This window comes from Corvus brachyrhynchos, unplaced genomic scaffold (assembly GCF_000691975.1).
Source record: "Corvus brachyrhynchos isolate BGI_N302 unplaced genomic scaffold, ASM69197v1 scaffold52, whole genome shotgun sequence".
NCBI classification, from domain to species: Eukaryota; Metazoa; Chordata; class Aves; order Passeriformes; family Corvidae; genus Corvus; species Corvus brachyrhynchos.
The window spans coordinates 1795301-1816605 of NW_008237221.1; the positions used below are offsets into that span (position 1 = coordinate 1795301).

Here is a 21305-nt window from a genome sequence, read left to right on the forward strand (position 1 = left end):
AGACCCAGCCGGGGCCGCGGGAGCGCCCGCCGAGGAAGAAGGAGGAAGATGAGGACGAGGAGGATGGTGAGGACGAGGAGGATGGTGAGGACGAGGAAGCTCAGGAAGACACCTCAGACCCCTCCGAGGCGGATGACGTGGAAGGACATTGGGAGAGCGAGAGCTCGTCCCCCGAGGACGGCGGGGTGCCAGAGGCCAGCGAGCCCTCGAGCGAGGAGGAGGAGATGGAGGCAGAGGTAGGATGTTCTCCTCAGATAGCACAGACCTGCTTCCCAAAGCACGTCCCGCAACCTGAACATAAAGCAGAGTTGCATCGCCGCGGTTAAGCCCGGGTGTTTGCTGTCCGGTTGGGCCATGTGGAGTGTTGTCCTGGTTCAAAACAGCCGGGCCCAGCGACAGTGTTGACTTGAGGGGTCTGCCAGGTGCTAGGGACACTTGTTAGGCATAGAGGGGAGAGTTCCCGAGTCATGCTGGTGGCAGGTAATACCCTCCAACACAAGGCATGTGGGAGCTCTATATGTGTGAAATCTGCAAATAAAAGGAACTGCCCTGGCGTTTGAGTGTAAGAATATGATTAACTCTTCCGTAAAGAGAGCTTGTGTTGAAATTAGCAGCGGTTACACACTGAAATGTTACTTTCTGAACGATCTCAGAGGTTCTGCCAGTATTAGGTCTTGTTGAATGGGTGGAGGAGAGGAGGTCATACAGGTCATTTAGCCCTCATGGGCCTAAACTTAAAGTGTCGCTGATAAAACTTGAGTAAACCCAGGACCTAAGATGTCAGGTTTTAATGACCATAACTTAAAGAAAATTTCATGTATAGGGAAGAGGGGCTTTGCTGCTATCAAGTTTGTTTTAAAGGGTTACCTTTTTGCCTGCTTCTTTTCTGCATGTTGTTCCTTTGACATTGGTTATTACATGGTAAGATATATCCTTAACTAAAAGTTTGGTATTTTAATCTTAAATAGAGATGTGTATTTGTGTTCAAGTATTTAAGATACTGGTCTCATCTGATACCTTGTTTTCTTATTTTTCTGGTAAGAGTGATAATCACGGTGTTACAAAGTATGTTCCTCCTCAAATAAGGAAAGCTCAGGAGACAGTAGACGACAAGAAAAGAGAAGAATTGGGAAGACTGAAGAAAATGGTCAATGGCCTCATTAATAGGTAATGTAATAAGGAAAGTCATTAATCTTTCTAGATCAATGTGACAATGCTCATCATTCAAGCCCAGGTGGCAAAGATGTGACTTTTCTCTTCACAAGCTGATTTTAAGTTGGCAATCATGTCTACTATTGTTAAGAATAATTATCTTTATTGGTATAAATTCTTCAAAGTTAGTCATTATAGGTGTTGAAAAATCTAGAAAATAAATTTAAGATTGGGCTGAATTCCACACAGCAGTTGCCTGCAAGTGCTAGTTATAATTACTAAGTGTCAGTTGGAGTTGGAGTATGCTTATAAAAAACCTCACAAGAAAACAAGTTTTGGGTTGTCTAAGGTGTTTTTAAATTAAATTTTTCCAACACTACAACTGAGAAGGAGCAACCCTTCATATATTGAAGTACTGAAGAATAGAAAAAGTAATTAACATTCATTTCAATTTTAGAGTGGTTTTTAAGTAAGAAATCTATTGGCAATTTTCATCCATTACCTGTAAAACACAGACTAGAGTTTGTTCAGTCATTAGAAATTTGATATACCGTATGGTTAAAGTATGAATTACTTTCATACTTAATTTCTTCAAAGACTGCGATGTGCCATAGTTAAAACTGCTAAAACCAGTCTGTTTTCTTGAGAAATTTGTTCAGTGTGACAGTAAGCAGATTGACAGTGCTTTGTAAATACTGCTGCTAATGTGTTTTTACAAGTAGTGGGGTTTTTTGCAAAAAATTACACTCAAATTAAATGTACTGTACTTTTTTAGTTTAGAAAACACAGAAAAATACAAAAGGTCCCTTACAGTCATCGTGTCAATCTTCAATCTTTTCTTCTGAAGTCAAACTAGTTTCTCTAAAAAGAATAGTTGTTTGTTAGGTGAACTCAAAACTGTGTAAGGAGAAGAAAGAGTGAACACTGGAATTTGTTTCTCCATAGGCTGAGTGAACCAAATTTGTCCTCCATCAGTGGACAGATGGAAGAGCTCTACATGGCCAACAGCAGAAAGGACATGAATGACACTCTGACAGACATTCTCATGAATGCCTGTGTTACTGCAGTTGCCATGCCTGCAAGACTGATGATGGAGCACGTCCTTCTGGTTAGCATCCTTCATCATAATGTAGGAATTGAGGTAATTCTTGTGCTTGGGACAAACTTTGTATAATAATAGATACTGTAGAGTGTTTTCCTTGTTTTCTTTGAATTGCCTTGTGATTTTTAATTGTGTGTCACTAACAAGCATCTTTAGTTGAGTTTCATCAGTGTTTTGTGGCTTATTTGCAAGGCTTCCACAGGTGAAAGGGTCTAAATCTGTTGCTTTATCTGATTTTATTTCCTCCATGAGTTACCACTGGTCAGTTATAAAACCATCATTTTTTCATCAAAATCTTTCTGCCCCCAGTAATCAAAAATTTTTAACCTTCAGCTTCTCTTCCCTTTAGTTGCACTAATCCATTTCTGTTCTCATGGATACATGAGGGTATTGTTTGAATCATGTGTATCCAGATAAGAAAAGTGTTACAATTACAGAAATCCTTTTACAGATTTTCTAAGCAAATCATGCAAATCATCAGTGGAATTAAGTAGTTCTAACATGGAATAATAAAAACTTTAAAAAGCATGGCAATTTTTTGAGGAGATTTTGTGTTGTGTTTTTAAGCCTGATGAGTGAGATAAAATCTCTCACTTAAGCTGATGCTGAAGCTACTGATGTCAAAGGGAAGATTTTAGCTAATTTCAGTGAAATGTCTCTCAGGAAACAGTTTTTTCAGCAGTATGTTCCTATTAGATTACTCTTTTTTTCCCCCTGCCACATCTCAGTGCAAAAGATGTATTAATGCAAGTTTTTCAGTTTGTCATACAGTGGCCTGAATGCTGGCTCTGAAACCATATTAAATATCAGATGGATGCAATTACAGCAGCTTTCTCCGTGTAGCCTTGGCATTAAATGTTTTTTTTTGTCCCTCTTTGTGCTTGAAAGGCAGTTCTGACTGCAAATATAATGTTTCTGTAAAATAAATATACAATGTGCATTACATGAACGAGTGATAGTACAGCTGCACTGAAGATTAGGTTGAGCAATGCAGGAGTTGGGCTCTGTTTATAAATTTGTGCAGCCACTGGATAGTTAACACTTAAGATGGTCAAGGTTTGTAAAGCAAGTCAGTACTGCTGCTGGGACTTCTGGTTTCCTTAAGAACAGCATATTTTAGCACAGTAATAATGGGTGAGAGGTTTATTTAGCAGCAGTGTATTCATTGTCTCCCTGTGTTTTGGTAGGCTTTCTAATCCCAGCCTTTAGCATCAGTTCTCTCTTCAGAAGTAAATATATTCCAAAATTTCTTTTCCTGGCTGTACCACTGACAAACATCTAAGAATTATCCCCATTTCAAAAGCAGCTTAAGCTCATGCTCAACAACTGTGAAAACTTGGTATTTTGGGGATTTTTTTCACAATATTATTTTTTTATCCTCCTGTTAAGGATTTTGTTCTGGAGTGCCGAACTCAGCAATGATTTTGGTTTTTGACATGCGGCTTTTCCTGGATGAATGACTAGCAGTAACAGCATGCTAGCCTGACAGCTGGAAAGATGCTAATACGTGTCCATGAAAATTATGTAAATGTGTACTGTAGGTTCATAATACTTGTTTTTCTTGCACAGGCTTTAAAAGGCAACTGGATGTCATATATGAGGTGTAAATGACATAGACTTCTACAAAAACGTCACACCTCTTAAATATTTGTGTATGTAAATGTCGAATGTCCATATTGGTTAAGAGAAGCAACAGTATTTCTTTAAAATTAATAGTGGCAGTGACCCAAAAATGAATGTTTTACAGACATCTGTAAAATCTACTTACAGTTAATGGCTGGATTTTTTTTTCTTTTTTTTTCCCCTTAATGGAATTGTTGCCAGGTCGGTGCTCACTTTTTGGAAGCAGTGGTGAAGAAATTTGATGAACTCTGTAAAAGTGATGCTGAAGGGAAAGAATGTGAAAATCTGCTTGCTTTGATTGCTCATCTGTACAACTTCCATGTGGTTCATTGCCTGCTGATCTTTGATATTCTGAAAAAGCTTGTTAGCACTTTCACGGAAAAAGAGATTGAGCTGATTTTATTTCTTCTGAAAAATGTGGGCTTTTCCTTAAGAAAAGATGATGCACTGGCTTTGAAGGAACTGATCACTGAAGCTCAGAGGAAAGCAAGCACAGCAGAGAAGAAATTCCAGGATCAGACTAGGGTATGTGTTTGTTTTAAAGATTTTATATTCTCAACAGACTGTAATAAGTACTTGGATACATAGTTTAATTTACAGAAACATTTTCTGCTACATTCTGTTTAGGTTATAAATTACCATTAGTGTGATATTGAGTTACTTGCATTCTTCTTGTTTGTCTTTCTCCGTTAGTTCTTAGTACACAGACACCAAAATGCTTCTGATGGGTGAGACAGGACTGGTTTGTATCTTATGCAATGGACAGATTTTTCTGTTTCATGATACTTTGTGCCCTTCAAAAAATGGTCACTGAGGCATGGTGTTTAGCAGATGAAGCTTGTACACAAATTAGTATAAAAGGGGTTTAAGTAAACTTGAACACAAATTAATATAATAGGGGTTAAAGTAAACATGTTGTATTTAAATTTTGATGTATATAGCCAGCTGAGCTGCTTATTCTCACAGAATAGTAATTTCAAGGTACACTCTTCTACTTTACTTAATAAACCCACAGCACATAATCTACAGAACTCTTTCTTTTCCCAATAGGTTCGTTTTATGCTGGAGACTATGCTGGCACTTAGGAACAATGACATGCGTAAGATTCCTGGTTATGATCCTGAGCCAGTGGAAAGACTCCGCAAATTGCAGAGAGCGCTGGTGAGAACTTTCTTGGCAGGTGTAGCCTTGTTCTTCTTAATGCAGGAGTAATTATTTGTATTGGATGTCAGCTTTCCTGGGGGTTTTTTGTTTTCTTTGTTTTTTTTTTTTTGACAGAGAGGGCAGTTTGTCTAGAACAACCCAGTATAAAAGGGGTGAAAGTAATTTATAGTGCAGGATGTGCATATCAGAATAAGCTAGGTAACCTAGTTCTGTAGGATTTCCTCTCTTAAATTTTTGCAGTCCTCCTGGTAGGCTTCTAGACTCTTTTGTTGAAAGTTTGTTCTTTGTTCACAGGGTTTAAGATTTTTATTTGAACTGTACAATACATAAGGCAGTTTGTTGTCTTTGTATGTAATCACAAGTGTTCAAAAGGAAAATCATGACCAGATTGTAAGGTGCTGCAATGTCAGCATCATCTGAATTCTAATCAAACTTCGTGATTGGAAGATGCCTACTTTTTAGATTATTATCTCTTTTTTCAAATAAAAAACCCAAGAGCTTCTACATGTAGATTTATGCAACTTTATGCATTTAAAAAATTACAGCATGTGGAAAATTGTAAATTCTTTTCAGGTTGCTGATTGAAACAAAGGTTGGGGAGGAAACATGGGAAGACCTTTATGGAGATACGAGCTTGTATGTTTAAAGTTTTTGTTTAAAAATCATTTTTAGTAACTAAAGTATTTGTTGTTTTCTGTAAGAAAAGAAAAAAAAGTTTCAAGTAAAAGCTTTTGTGTTGGTTTTTACTTTTGTTTTGTTATTCAAGGTTCACAGCAGTGGTTCAGGAAAAGACACTCAGCTCCGTGTGTCCCTGGAGTCTCTCCTCAGTGCTGACCAGGTTGGTCGCTGGTGGATCGTAGGGTCATCCTGGAGTGGAGCACCAATGATCAGTGATACAAAAAGCCAGGCTCAGCAAAAGCTGCATGTAGGAAAGGTAAATCCAAATTTTAAGTCTAAGTGTTTGTGATCTGAAGATTTTTTATACATGTCATTAAGTTCATTTCAGACCCCACCAAAAAAACCTTCATGTGCTCTTGTAAGACCAAGATTTTGGACTGTAAATTCTGCTCTTAGATTTTTTAAAAACATTATACTCATCTTCTTCAAAAGAGCTGTTACTACAAATATGGTATAGCTTGTTTTTTCTTGTCCTGTGGAATTGCTAAGGTGAAAGAAGAGACTTAACAATGGATTTGCTGGTAGGAATTCTGACAGGTTGTGGTGTCTGTCTGTGGCATATATCCAAGCTGATTCCAAAAGTAATGTGGTGAGCTGGTCATGGTGAATTACTTACAATAGAAAAGCACATCTTAAAATTAATTGGCACAATTAAAGTAGATTAAAATGTATTTCCATAGTTGAAAAAGCTCCCGATGATGTCTGTGCCTCTGGACAAAAGCTCAGGACCTTTGGATTGGTGATTCATGGTTTACTGGAGAGCTTCATTGATGGTGTTATTTAAGGTATAGAAATAGCTTTTGTAAGGCAAACATAAATAAAATAGCATATAACTTTATTTTCAGGTGAGTTCAAAAATAATGGAACTTGCTCGTAAGCTGAGAATGAACACTGATATCAGGAGAAGTATTTTTTGTGTCTTGATGACAAGTGAAGACTTCATGGATGCCTTTGAAAAACTTCTGAAGTAAGTACAGACTAGCACAAAAGACATCCCAGAACTAAAAATAGCATTAAATGGGTTTAAATACAGCATTTCTGGTCTGAGCTTAAATGCATTTAGTTGATAATACAATTAAAAGAAGTACATAGCCAGGAATCCACATAGGGTAAAAGAGTTGGAGAAGGGAACCAGAAACCTGGTATAAGGATTAATGTGGGCAGGCAGAACTGACTGGCGGTCAGAGGAAAGGAGTAGCCCCTGTTCCTGTCGCTCCTGGCTATAACTGTGATTTGCAGCATCTTTTGATGTAAGGAGCCTGTGTCTTTTTGCATTGGGTCTGTGTATCCCAGCAGAGTGGATGGAAGGCTGCTGCAGGCTTGTTTCCTTACAGGGGCAGAGCAGAAGCCCCTCTAGAACATCTCGTGGTTTTGTTGCTGGATTGCTGTGATTTCTGTACTACTGCCTCTTCTTTGACTTCTTGCCACCTTGTTAAGCCATCTCTGCCCATACTTGTGTGACCTGGTAGTGTTCTAGTACCTCCCCTTCTCTCTTGCATAATTTATTAGCTTTGGGTTTGCTTCCCATTAAGACCAGTTTCCTTACCCCTTGACAAGCAGCTCTTCTGAAGAAGATGTGATCAAGAAAAAGCTCAAACTGAGGTATTCCTTGTGTTTGTCAGAATATTCATTGTAAGTCTGTAGTAACTGGGAGGGGAGAGATCAGGTCTGAACTTTTCTGTCACAGCCTTGTAGCCCAAGGGTATTGTCTTACCAGGATGGCATGCAATTATTTAATTTGCTTACCAAACCAAAACAGACTTTGTAATAAAGTCAACTAATATTTGATTAAATGCCACTTCTGCAAAACACAGCTTGGATTTAAGACTGTGGTGGAGTCATTCCAATATCTTAATATGGCCTGTTCAATTAAAAGAAATTAGCTGCTGCTGCAGCTCTTGCCAAGACCTGGTAGCTCAATTTGCAAATTGGACTTGACTCTTATCTGTGCTATTTAAGCTGGTACACAAATCTGAATACATACAGGCTTGGCAGAAAATCTCTCTTCAGGCTCCCTGGTGTGTGTTGGTGCTGATGTTTATATGGCAAACTCAGGGAGAGGAATTCTTAAATCTGCCCACATCTGGCAGAGTATAATGGAAAGTACACAGAATTGTCAGTGAAGGAATTAACTTCAGTGTGAACATGTGTTCCTGAGTTTATAGGAATTTGTATTCATGTGTTTGTTGTCAGTCTCATGAGAAAGAGCATATAAAGAAATATTTTAACTGCTCTTGTTGATTCATCTGCTGCTAGTTCTGTGGCAGAGTTGAGATGTGGTTAAAGGATAATTTAAACTATTTAAAATCCAGACTGCTATATTTCTTCTAGTTCCTTTCCTCCTTACTGCAGATGAAAGTAATTAGTTTGAGGCCAGAGCAGCTCCCTGAAGTGGCTCAGTGATTGCAGAGGTGTCAGTGAAGAGACAAGGTGACAAAGAGGAGGGAGTGAGACTGGATCCTCTTCATCAGCTGAAAGGCCACACCTTCACAAACCACAGTTTCACTCAGGAGAGAGAATGAATCCTGCTTAAGTTTGATGGAGAGGCAATTTTTGAAGTTATCTTGTAGAGATAAAGAATTTGAGAAACTTTCCATCTCAGAAAATACTGAGACACTCATAAAAGGCTCAGCTATCCTACTGGAGTGAGATGTATAACTGAGGATAACAAGTGTCTACCAAAGTGATTGTATCTACTAATATAATTTGTACTGACTTTTAAAAGGGGATTCAACAGTTGCTATTTTTGATCTAAAGGCAGTGATAATCTTGGGCTTCAGCTGATGATAACTAACCTACTTGGAGGCCGGCTTCTGCTGGTGGTAAATAACCTACTTCAGAGGCAGTTATCCCATTTACAGCAGGATCAAGATACACAAGTCCATGGGAATACTGTAACTCATGAATAATTGAATCAGTGAGGTGCTTGCACATTCTTTATCAAAGAATATCAGGCTTATGAAATCTATACAGTTTTGTGGTGAAGCTCAGCAGTGAAAGATAGTCCAGACTGTTAAATTTTAGATGTTTAGGAATTCTAGTTCTGCAAAAAACAAATATATGTATATATATGTATTTATATCCAAGTGTTGTCACTTGGTTACAACTCTGGCAACATGAGTATTTCCTAAATAAGCAAGTCATGATAGGCGTGATGATCAACAAGTAAAAGGAGAGTGTGCTAAACTAGTGATTGCAGTGTAACTTCCCAAGTCATCTATTAAATGCAAATCTGATGGCTGAAAACCTGTGTACTTGTGAAAAAACCTTTTGTTGCTCTGAAATCAGATGGAACTTGGCTGATGGGAGAGCAGGTGGATTATGACACAGACACAGCACTTATAGTACTGACCCCTTTGGAAGTGCAGACTTCTGAATTTTCACTGCTCTTTAGCAATCAGCCTAGAAATCATCCCAGATTTTCCTACTGTAAAACTTTAAATTCTGGGGAGTTTGGGCTGAACAGCAGTGTTTTCTCTGTTCACCTGTTGTGTCTGTGGTCACATGCAATGCAGATGTCTGGAGGTGTGTACAAAGGAGGGATATTGGCATCAGGTGATGGCCAGCTACCCTACCGACAGTAGGGCAAGTTCCAATGGAGTCAGACTTGGTTAGAAAGTACTCTTGAGTTGTACTAATGCCCTGTGAAACTTGAATATGAGAAGAATTTTGTTTGATGTTTTTCAGATTCTAATATGATGCATTTTTCATTTTAATTGGTTTTAATGCTGCCAAACACTTGGCAGCATTAGGAAGTTAAGTCATACTACTCACAAACAGGTACACTGTTAGTTACTGCTCCCTGCCAGAGTGTCTCAGCCCTCTTTTAGACTGGTCAGCTAGACTGGTTGGAGTGGGAAAGCTGCTCAGTCCTTGGCCTTCATACTGGGGCCTCCAACATAAGTACTTGTAGATCTTGTTTTCTTCAGGCTTTTTTAAGATGCTGTGAAATCACTGACTGTACCCTCTTAGGCTACTATCAAACAAAAATGAATTTCAAGTATCACGTAGCGTGGATTTGACCCAGAGATTAAAAAATTCATATCACCAAGTAAGAAAAACATCTTAGAATATTTTCTTATCTGTACTAAGTACCACACAAGTGAAGGGTCCTGGAAATGTTTCTCCAGAATAGGCTTACACTGATCCAAAGGCTGGATTTCCTCCCATGACCATAAGTACAAGCATGAGATAATCACAATGGGACCCTACAGTTCTTGTTTCACTTTTTAGCCTTTGTTTCACTGTTTAACCCTGGTAGTGGTAACCATGGGTGCAGTTCTACTGCTGGTACTTCTGTGCCTTCTCTTCTGTTCATGGAGAGCTACAAACATGGAGTGGGATACCTTTCCTTCCCTGGGCAATAATACTTTTATCATTCCACTTCTGTCTCTTTAGGTCTTGCTTTTGCATCTACTCCTTTAACGTCCATAATGCTTCAGCATTTCCACAGTGCCATACCAGGGTACTCATTTAGCCAACACTCTTAAAGGTTGGACACTACAAGTTTTAAAGACTTCGTAGGTACTTTGTAACAAGTAAAATCTAATGTGATGTTTGGAGGGGTTTTAAAGTATTGCTCTCAGATGTTGACTGTAGCTCTTACTTTGTGTCACTAAGTTTTTCCTTACAAAATTATTCTCATTTTCTTGCTACATTTTAGGCTTGGACTGAAAGATCAGCAGGAGAGAGAAATAGTTCATGTCATCCTTTACTGCTGCTTACAGGAAAAGACATTCAACCCCTTCTATGCATTTTTGGCTAACAAATTTTGTGGATATGAGAGACGATTTCAGGTAAAAACAATTCTGTTGCTTCATTGGTTTAGTGTCATAATTGTGGTTAGGAGGACATTACTGAATACCTGAGAATGGGTGCAGGCCTGTTAAGATCTTGATCCCAGGAAAAATTCTGCTGGTATAGCTAAGCATTCAGTAAGGCATACTCATGGTCAGATCTGAATAGGAAATGAAATAACTACTGCTGAAGGTTTTCCTTCTTCTGTTTTATGCATTTTAAAATAATTGGAACAGTCTGATCAAGCATTTCTGTTAATTAACAGAGGGCTTATAAAGAATAGAAGGTCAAAAGGTTTGCTATATTGTTATTCATTTAAACAGGCACTTGATTTGCAGGATTATTTTTTTGCCTTTGACCCCCAGGTGACATTTCAGTTTAGTATTTGGGACAAAATCAGAGGTTTAGAAAACCTGTCAGCTGCTGCCATCTCCAACTTGGTGTCACTGCTGGCTCACTTAATAAGGACAAAATCACTGCCACTTTCAGTTCTCAAGGTAGGTGTGTTTTCTTTTCAAATCCTTCTGTTTTTCCTGCATTTGCTAGTTCTATGGAAGGTGTATTTTCTGTGTTACCTATCCGGTACTTTAGCTGATTATGCTAAGACAAACTTGTTTTAAAATTATGAAATTGTTCCAATTGATTATGTTTATGCTATCATTTTGGGAAAGGGGAATGTGCGGTGACCGAGGCATAGAGAAAGTCTACATTTCTTTATCTAGAGCAGTTGTAAGATTATTTCCTTTAGTGTGTCCAGAGTTGGAACTGAGGCCCCTTTATTAACAGGCTTTGCCAGTGGATTTTGTGCTATGGTTTTTAGCTGATGTTGTTTTTATTAGACAAGAAAGTGCTGAGTAGATTTCTTGGATTTCAGAATGGGGAGTCCATATAATTCTATTAGAAGAATAACTGAATTATATTAAACAGGCAATTAAATGGATTGTCCCAGGTACTTACAAAGTATTTATCTAATTGAGAAATTACGTCTGGTATTCTGGTACAAGTAGATTTCTATTCCTTAGAAGGCTTTTTGCTTTCCTTATTGATTGGCTTTTGCAGGCAGCATTCTCAGGTAATTATTCTGTGCTAAACTCAAAGCTCAGTAGATGCAGAGGCCAGTTGGTGTGCTAAAAACTCTTCATTTAGGAGAAAAGACCGGCTGTTTGAAATACTTGAATTAATCTAATTCTCGCTCTCTGTCTGCCAGGTAATTGAATTCAGTGAACTGGACAAACCCAAAGTCCGTTTCTTGCGACAGGTATTAAGCACACTGTTAACCAAAGCAGATGAGGAAGAACTTACTGATGTTTTTATGAGGTAAGTGATCACTGACACCTCCACAGAACCCTTGTTGAGTAGTAATTAACATAAGAAGTTTGCCAATTTTGTTTGGAATTACACTGTGCCTTTTCCACACATTAGCCCTCCATCCCTTAAAATGTGAGCTCTCCTGGCTGAGTGGGGGAAGTGTGTCATTTGTGTGTTGGTACAGGCTCTGACAGAGATGCAACTGTAAGAGGTGTTACACAAAATAAGGCTTCCAGATATTCAGTGTATCATTTTGGTCATAGGAATTTCATGAGCCAAGTTCTGTAATTGCCTGTTTCCCTTATCGCTGTATTACCCGTGTGCAGTGGGATTTGCTCTGCCAGCAGTCATTGCTCGGAGGTATCATAAGAAGGAAAAATAAAGTGATACTAATGAGGCAAAGGTTTGGGGTATTTTATAGGGTTTTTTTTCAACATTCTCTGAAAAATCTTTCTTTTGATATGGAACAGAGTTGTCTGGAGAGTCTGGGAAATCTCCATCCTTAGAGACGCTTAGGACTTGAGTGGATAAGACTTGCAATGTCACATAAAGTTAGAAAAAATTAGTTGGTGATGTTTCAGCTGTCATGCAGCAACAAAAGGAAGCTTGAACACGGTGTTTGCTTTGGTTTTTGCTGTAATGTAATTGTTTACATAAAGTAAGTCTGAGGCTGCACTATTCCATTTTGTTGTTGAGGGCCAGTTGTATGTCAAGTGTTTGGGCAGTTTGCCAAACCAAGGTAGACTTGGTAATTTGAAAGCTTCTTCAATAAAACTTCTTTTATAGGTTGGCTTTTTTCTACAGCCCTTTTTGAAGAAGATGATAAAATGAATCAACTTCTGAAACGGGAGCAGACTAAATAATATTTTTGATCTGTATCTTTACAGGGTATCTGACAACCCCAAACTGGGAATGCTGCGGGAAGGGTTGAAACTCTTCCTTACCCACTTCTTACTGAAACATGCACAAGCCCAAAAGAGTGCTGAAGAAGCTAGCTTGTTAAAAGAGAGAGTGGAACTAGCAACCAAGGCTTTGGAGGCAAAAGAACCCAAACTGAAACTATAGTTCTGTTTTTTCTAATAAAACATACGGGAAAACCAAGCTGGGGTCTTTCAGACCTAAATAATTGAGAGTGAGGAGAGCTGTGTTACTCTAAAGGATCCATTTTTTAATATAAGCAGTTGCTGTGCTCTACATGCTAGTTAGAGGTTTAAATTAAGGAGATACAAGGCCTTTTTGAAGAAAGGGAAAATGTAGTTTTGTCATGTCCCTTTTTAGTACAAGTGCTTCATGCTGATGGTTGGTATCTGGAGAAGACAGTGGATTTCTCTTCTATGATACTCTGTCAGCAGCGGTGTTTTGCATTGCATATTCTAGCCTTTCATTTAAAATAATAAAAGAAACTGCCTTAGCTAAAGGCTTTTAATGAGGGATCATGGTACTCACCTGAAGAAAGGGGCCACTAGATGGCACAAGCACTGGTGAGTCAGTTTTGGGAAGAAATCAACTTTTTTCTTAAAGTGTTGGAAGTTATTCACTAATTCTGTGAATTGTTTCCCTGACTGTGGGTCAGGAAAAGATCTTCAGTTGGATTCAAAGCTGTAGCAAAGCAACTTGAAGATCTGTCTTTGCCCAATTATATAGGGTTTAGAGATCACAGCATAGTTTTATGGCTTTTTTAGCCTGTTTTTCACAGCTTTAGAATTGGAGTTGCCGAATCACTTGTGTTAATCAGATTTTTCTAGACATAAACAATATCATCAATATGAGTCTTTTAAGGAGAGAATACCTCCCTTAAGAGTTTGCTCACATTTTTCATTTGGATGCTTAAAAAAAAATAGGCACATTTCTTTCTGTGATGCTCTTTTAATGGTTTGTTTCTTTTGTCACCTCACCACTACACATTAAACTGCTGTTTTTCTAAATGCTTTGGTGTTTGTGTTAGCTTTACTCTGGCTGGCCTGGCAGGAAGGGAATGACCTTAAACTGGGTGGAGGGGGGAAGTGCTTTCTCATCTGCAATGTGCATCTGTGATCTACCTGTGTTGGAGTTGTCAGCCTTATTTCTGTAGCCAGACTTGCTGTCTTAGGTTACAATGTAAGATGTAACCAAAAGTATGTATTCCATCACCATCTGTTGAAACCAGGTGGGGCAGTGTTCTTTGTCTCTTCCATGACACGTCCCTGATAACTCCCTCCGGGGAATATCTTCTGTTAATGGGCCATCCAGCCTCACTGCATGACTTACAGAATTACATCATCCCACTGTGAGATGCCCCGCCCAGGGGGAGGAGCCGAGCATTCCTACCTGGCTATAATCTGAGGTTTGGAACACCACAGGCAGCCCTTACCTACTGGATTCCCAGAGGACAAGAACTACATAACCACCGCTGGACCTTCAGAGGAAGACCAGACCCTTCTACAGGATCCCTGCTTCAACAGAACCACATCTGTCACCCCAAGAGGAGTGCAGCCACCCCTTGATGGGACTGGTGCCACCACCCTGCCCGACAGGGTGTCAGGTTGTATCCTGACTCTGGCAGGTTAAGGCAGTGTTTCTGTATTATTGCCTTGTTATGTATACTAGAAAAGAACTGTTATTCCTATTTCTCATATAATTGCCTGAAATCCCCTTAATTTCAAAATTATAGTAATTCAGAGGGAAGGGGGTTACATTTTCCATTCCACGGGAGGCTCCTGCCTTCCTTAGCAGACACCTGTCTCTCAAACCAAGGCACTTGCATCTGATGTCCAATAGGCCATTTACTTATGGTGCCTCCCAGGTGCATTTGGTACCAATGGATCTGTCCTTGTTGGGAAAGTTTATTCTTTAATCAAATTGTTAAATGTAGTATACTCTGTTTGATCAGGTGTACTGTTTTCAGGGGGAGAAGTGCTTCTCCCAGAAGCCAGGGAGCTGTTTTTTCTCACCTTTCCTTTGAGAGGATAGGGCAAGTTTTAGGGAAGAAGGTGTCCTGGGAGCAGAGAGACCCACTTTCAAAATCCTGGGTTATACTAGCAAGGTAACAACAGAAGAGATTACAATCAAAAGAGCAAAGCAAGATTCTTTTTTCATACCATTGGCATCTTTTAAGTGTACAAAACTGGAAAAAAATTATTATGTTTTCTAAAATTCATACCAATTAAGAGAAGCGTGGGCAGCAGCAGAATTGATGCTATTTTGGCTACAAAAGTCACAGCTGCAGGGTGTGTGTGTAAACATCTCCCTTAACAACCAACCTTGCCAAACCTTGTTATTTAAGGTTTGGAGAAGGAGAAGATCTGTGCAAGCCCCTAGAAAGTGGCTGCTGTGGAACACATGGGACTCAGTGAGTAAAAATTGCTCTCCTTGTACTGCAGCAGCCACTTAATTAGTTACCTTTTTTGCAGGAGCTTAGGTAGACCCAGCATGTCAATGTGTTGGTGGTTTAATAACACATAAATGGAAACACATTGCTCTAGCAGGGAGGCTGGGGCAACTTTGCTGCTGGAGATAAATTTTGAATCATCTTCCTTAGCCCAAGGTGCCAGGTTGCCTGTCCCTGCCTGGTGTGAGTGCTTAGCTTGGTGATGGGAGCGGACCAGCTTTGCTGCCGTGGCAGGATTGCCAAGTGTTTGATGGGTGTGAGTATTCACTTGCTGCAGCTGCCTGAGGTGGTGCAATGCAGGTGTTGCTGTGCAATTAGAAGGGATGGTTTTAACCTTACAGTAAAAAATTACAAGGTTTTTTTTTTTTTACACTGAGACTTGCATTAATTATTATTTCTCAGAAAGAACTTGTATGTTCTGTTCAAAATTAGTGTTATCAGAGCCATTGTTTCGTTTCTGAAGAAAACTGATTTTACCTGCCAGGGGCTTTTACATTCAGCAGATTTATGTATTTTAAAATTTTAAATTTTAAATTTAAATTTTAAAAAACAACCAAAAAAACCCTACTTTTCAAGGAAAGCAGCAGAAATACACTGCCAGCCCACAGTGCTGTAGTCATGTCAAGGATAGGTTTTGTGGTGATTCTGCACAAGTCCCATCCTGTCACTGTGATTTAGTGAGGAAATAACTGTCTGACAGAAATTTGACAATTCCAAGATAAATGTGAATTCCTGAGTTGTGGATCTTGCCCTATTTAACAACTTTTTCCATGGTCCTACTGGCCAGACTGCCACAGCTTGAGAGAGGTGGAAGGCCTGGCAGAGTCTGCTGTCAATGTACATATGCATCTGCAAGCTGTTGCTTCTGTGGTCTTTACATTCCAAGGCTATAAAGCACGTGTGAAAAGGAAAGCAGAGAGGATTTTGTACTTATTTATATGTGTATTTATACTAAAATTTATATGCATAATGTGTTTTATAGGTATTCTACAGGTATGCTTCTGTGTCTAAGCATATATTATACACGATGCATAATTTTTGCATGTATCACACTTTTAACCCTGGAGAAAAAACTTGTCCTAGCAGAGCTAGTCTCTCCTCCTTCTAGCAGGGCTGTAAGGTCTCTGTAAGTGCAGCAAGACCAAATGCTGGCAGTCGCCTTCCTGCAGGACTGCACACTAAGCACTGCCTGCCAGCAGAGGTTGCTGGGGAACTTACACCTGGCTGGGACACATTTTGCTTTGTCTGCCACGAGTAAGTGTTCAATAATATACACAAAATACAGCCCGTTGAGATTTCTTCCTGTTGAGTATTAGTCTGGCAACCTACGTCAAACTCCTGTGAGAAATGGTCCCTGATCATTCTAATAACAGAGATGCCACTTAAAATGTCCCAAATTCTTCCATAAAGCAGATTTGGGAGAGTTGCTACTTAGTGAGAAGAAAAGAACTTTGGATTGGTAAAAATACAATATGCCAGAAAGCCAAGTGGCTGCGGTTGCACCACTGATCCTTACTCCCGCCAGGCCACTGGAAAACACCGTGTGATTTGCTTTAGATGCATTTAACAAAAAGCCGGATGTTTGATTTTTAGCTGTGTAGCAGAAAATTTCAATTCCCCCTTTAAACAGCATGATCCACTCCTAGCTATTATGGCAGCTTCGATTTTTTTTTTTCTTTCAAGCTGGACAGCAATGTTTTAAACTTTCTCTGTTTTCTGTATCAAAATTAACAGGGCAGTGAAGTCTGGTTTTTAGCTTTGGCCAGAGTGTTATGCTGATAAATCATACAAAAGTCCTTTTGGCAGGGTTTTAACACCACACCTGAACGAGCCAAGTATCTGCAGGGCTTTTTTAACTTGACATTTTTCCATTGTCCTCCACACCGGGGATGAGGGGCTGATGTCAGTCGTGCTCCGAAGGTGCAGACGCAGCGGGGCTGCCCTGCCTGGTGCTAGCAAAGGTGTGCAACCCAATACTGTGCTCAGAGCACATCTGGGATCGTTTGGTTCCCATTGTTCTGCGGGTGAACTTTGCACATGAAAAGTTACAGCCCGGGAGCAGCTGGTGCATGACAGTGATTTCAGCTTAATAAATATGTGAGTGGCAACTCTAACACTCCAATTTTTGTTGCATTGATCGTAATTGCAGCTTAGTGCCCAGCTACATCCCATGTGTGTGAGTCAATATGTGATTTTTTCCTGCAGTTGATAAAGCAATTTTGTTTTCAGGAGACAATTTGATCCGTAGGGTCACTTTTAAAAGGCTGAGTGTACATTTTACCCAAGACTTTTTGGGTTGGACTGATTTCAGGGATTGTAGGTAGAGATATGACTCTTTTACCATATGACACTTTTTGTGATTTCATCTCCTGGAGGAACTTTCCTTCACCCTCCAGTAAAGCTCAGTTTAGCATGAGGCTTGCAGGCATGGACAGCACAGCTGCCCATATGAAACAGCTGTGCTATCCCCAAATTCTGGTGTGACCTCCAGCCTTGCTTTAAAGCTAATTACAGTAGCCTTCCCCTAATTTAGGTGGCATGCACAATTCCCAATCGGATACCACGTGGTTTCCGTAATAACACTTTAAGGAAATGAATGAGCATCTATCAAAGATAAGCTTAGGAAGAGCCAGCTGGCACCAAAAATTCCTTAAAACTTGTGTCCTAGGACAAAACAGTTAACACACCAAAATTAGCTGACCTCATGTGAATGGAGTGGAATTCACTTCAAAGTGAACTAAAAGTGACTGAGTAATGTAACTAGAATGAGAGGTACCGTGCAAAATTAAAACAGAGACCATTTTTGAATTGTTCCTTAATAGTCTTTTGTCAGTTACAATGAAATCATTGTTTCATTTTCATAAGTGAAAGATTTCCAGGCATTACACATTTTTCATTAGAAACTCCATTATGGACCTTTTATGGTTCAGATGGTAAGAGTACCCTGAAATCTCTCTTGGGTGCACAGGCCCACACAGCTCTGGCGTGGAATAGCAGGGAGTATTGTTGGAGGCACTGAAGCCACTGGGGAGCAACCATTGGTTACAGCCAGGGGACAGAACAATACGTTTTTCTAGTATAGAGACAATAACCCAAGATATGCTTGGTGTCACCTTGGGGAAAAATGAGTCACCTTGATTGCATTTTCTAGGCTTGCATCTTCACAAAATTATCTTTTCTCCTCAGCCAAAGCCTTAGATTCTGGATAGGATTTATTTTTCCTCACTCCATAGTTCAAATCACCCATAAAATATTGGCCAGATGGTATTTACTTTCCAAATTTCTTTACCTAAATGGTTTGAAACTATGTGTTGCTGCCTTGGGGATATTTGTTATGCTAGGGATAATGCAGGTACTGTGTGGGAGGGATGAGGAAGCAGTGCAGAATGGCAGGGACAGCACCTGGGAATCCTAAACCGTTCTTGTGATGATAAAAGCTGTGGAGGGACGCTCAAGGGAGCTCTTCACCAGCACTTCAGAGCTTGAGCAGAAGGCAATAGATCAGTTCAAAAGCTGCTTTGGGTTTTGAATCAGTACAAATCTGTTATCTCTGGTCTGAAATCTGTGTAAGAGTCAGATCTGGAGACACCCTAGACCCATCTGTGCTTCTAGGCCACCCTGTTTTTGGGAAGCCTCATAACAGGTTTGTGAGTTTAAGGAGCCTTCAGACTGCTAAGAACTGGAGAAACAAACCTTTATTCCTGGCCAGGTTTTTGACACCCTCACATCAAGCTGAGAAACACTTTCCCTGAAATGGCCTCCTCCAGGGAGGAGCCTGGGCTACCCAAGGATGACGTGGAGCTGTCGGAGGCACAGGAGTAACAGGTTTTGCAGAAGAGCACAGAGACTTTTCAATATTACCCCATTATCATCTGCTACCAAAATCGACCCTCAAATCTAACCTGTAGATGTAATTATCAGTCCTAGAGATGAAGATTTGGAGGGATAAAGGAGTGGGAGGTTTAGGTATCTTGCTGTCCGTAGCTGATGAAAGAGACTTCTTCCTCCCATCCCCAAAGCCAGAGGAACCCATGAGGTTTTGGGTTACTGCAAGAGTGGCACATTTCAGAGGCACAGATAGGACATCTCTCCTCTGCTAAAACCTCCATCATGGGCTGTCCATCACTTGAAACCTGTGTTACACTGAGTGGAGTCTGATCACAGGCTGAGGAGTGAAAAAGTGGATAAAATTTATTAAGTTTTATTACAACAAACCACACACTTAGATAGCTGTTATTCCATCTCCTCCACAGTCATTGATTGACTCATCAGAGGTTTCCAAGACACACAAAAAGGCAAAACAAGGTGTTAAGACCAGCCACTCATGAGGTGGAGGCTGAAGAAAGGTGAAGTAGCTTGCACACATTGTCTAAGCAAGTTATCTGCAGAGCAGAGCTGAATGTCCTGATGCTTTGAGCAGGAGCATAGAGGCAGCAGATCACTGCTTCACATCACCCAAATCTGCCTCTCCCAGCACCCCCAGCTCACCCTCACAATACCATGTGAATTGCTATTAAACAGCTTAAAAATCCTCAGGCTGTGGTGAACTAGGCCCTTCAGAAAAGCTGGGGGGCCAAGAGCATGGGAGGAATGAAGGGAGTGAAGAGATCCCTGAAGGAGAGTGAGAGCTGCAGCAGGAGCTGGGAGGGGAGAAGACAGCACAGACAGCAGGAACCACTAGCTGATGCTGCTGAAGTGTCATCTTAATTATCCCTGGCAAAAGAACAGTAATTAACATCGATGACTGTGGACAACCTTTATGTAATTACTCATTAACATTTCTAAAATTGCACCTAGCTGCTACAGCAATACTTGCTTTATAGATTCATCATGTTGAAGTCCAGAAAGAATCATTAGATGGTCTGTGCAGCCCCCAGCACACTGCCAGCCACTATTACACTGCAGAAATCAGCACCAGAGGCAGCTTGGCAGCTTCTGCTTGGTTCCCACATCCTTTCCAGAAAGGCCATCCAGGGATACCAAGCAGTGGACAATCTGCCCCATCCCTTGAGGTGTTGTTCTAAATTGAGATCAGTCCCCTGCCTCAGCCTTATATCAAAATCCATGCTGGCTGCTCTTTTTTTGTATTATTATTATTTATGGAAATGGTACCCAGAGCCAAGCAGGGCTGGATGGGGACAGGAATTCTCCGTCCCCATCTCCTCTGTGCGGGAAGAGAGGAGGCAGCCGAATCAGGAGCTTCTGCATTGTGCAGCCGTGCTCCCTCTTCAGACATGAGTCCCACCTGCCAAAAGGTACCATTGGCCAAGAACATTAACAGAAGTCCTATGAATAATAATTTAAAATAGTGGATTAATTAGAGGAAATTGTGATCTGCTTGCAAATATCCTGCAGGCAGTAAAATGGAGCTAAGCCTTGCAGATACAAAATTCATTGCAAGCCACTGCCTCTGCTGAGGTTTTACTAAAGGAAAAGGGCATTGTTCTTCTCCTTTACTCATTTTAGAGACCAGTCCCTGTTAGACTAACTCAGCAAAATGTGGGTTTTTTCCAAAAGGAACCTGAAAACCAAATTTTTGTAGAAGCTTGTGATCAGAGAAAAAATACTCTGACCTCCTACATATTGCAGGTGATCCCATTTCCATGCAGGAACTTGCATTTCCACCTAGGACTTAATTAAGTAAAGTTCTTCTGTCCTCAGAGTAGGCAGAAGACAGTAAATATCCCCTGGGTCCACTGCCCTTGTAGAGAACTGTTTGGAAGAGATATTACACAACCCTCAAGGCAAGAAAAATGAAGCAAGAAGTCCCAGAAAAAACAAAACCACCTTTTCTAATGCAGGACAAGCCCAATCCACTGTTGCTATGATTCTGATGGCATGAGTATTGGTGAAAAATAAAAAATCTGTGTCACAGTGCTGAGTAATTCTCAGAGTAATGTGCAGTTGGTATTTCACTCTGGCCAGACCATTTTTTGGTCTGAACCGTTTTGGGGGGGCAGAAAGATTGTAATTTGGTCACTACACAACACCCAAGGGAGACTAAGGAGTTTGGGAGCTTCATCCCTTCTGGTACTTGTCCTGGGTGTTATTCCTGGGATTCAAACAGCCTACCAAGAAGCTCCCTGCACATGACAGGAAAAATGTCATGTTCCT

The 21305-nt window shown here is 40.3% G+C and overlaps 1 protein-coding gene across 1 annotated transcript in view; it reads left to right on the forward strand.

Annotated features, from left to right (window-relative positions):
• Window positions 1-13751, forward strand: part of NOM1 (nucleolar protein with MIF4G domain 1) — a 33389-nt gene extending 19638 nt beyond the window's left edge. The window contains exons 2-12 of the mRNA XM_008629674.2: window positions 3-236; window positions 1043-1167; window positions 2098-2293; window positions 4079-4402; window positions 4928-5038; window positions 5808-5975; window positions 6565-6686; window positions 10383-10515; window positions 10882-11013; window positions 11724-11833; window positions 12712-13751. Of these exons, the coding sequence (XP_008627896.1) occupies window positions 3-236; window positions 1043-1167; window positions 2098-2293; window positions 4079-4402; window positions 4928-5038; window positions 5808-5975; window positions 6565-6686; window positions 10383-10515; window positions 10882-11013; window positions 11724-11833; window positions 12712-12889 (1833 nt within the window). The 3' untranslated portion in view covers window positions 12890-13751. The remainder of the gene's footprint in view (window positions 1-2; window positions 237-1042; window positions 1168-2097; window positions 2294-4078; window positions 4403-4927; window positions 5039-5807; window positions 5976-6564; window positions 6687-10382; window positions 10516-10881; window positions 11014-11723; window positions 11834-12711) is intronic.
• Window positions 13752-21305: the final 7554 nt, after the last annotated feature.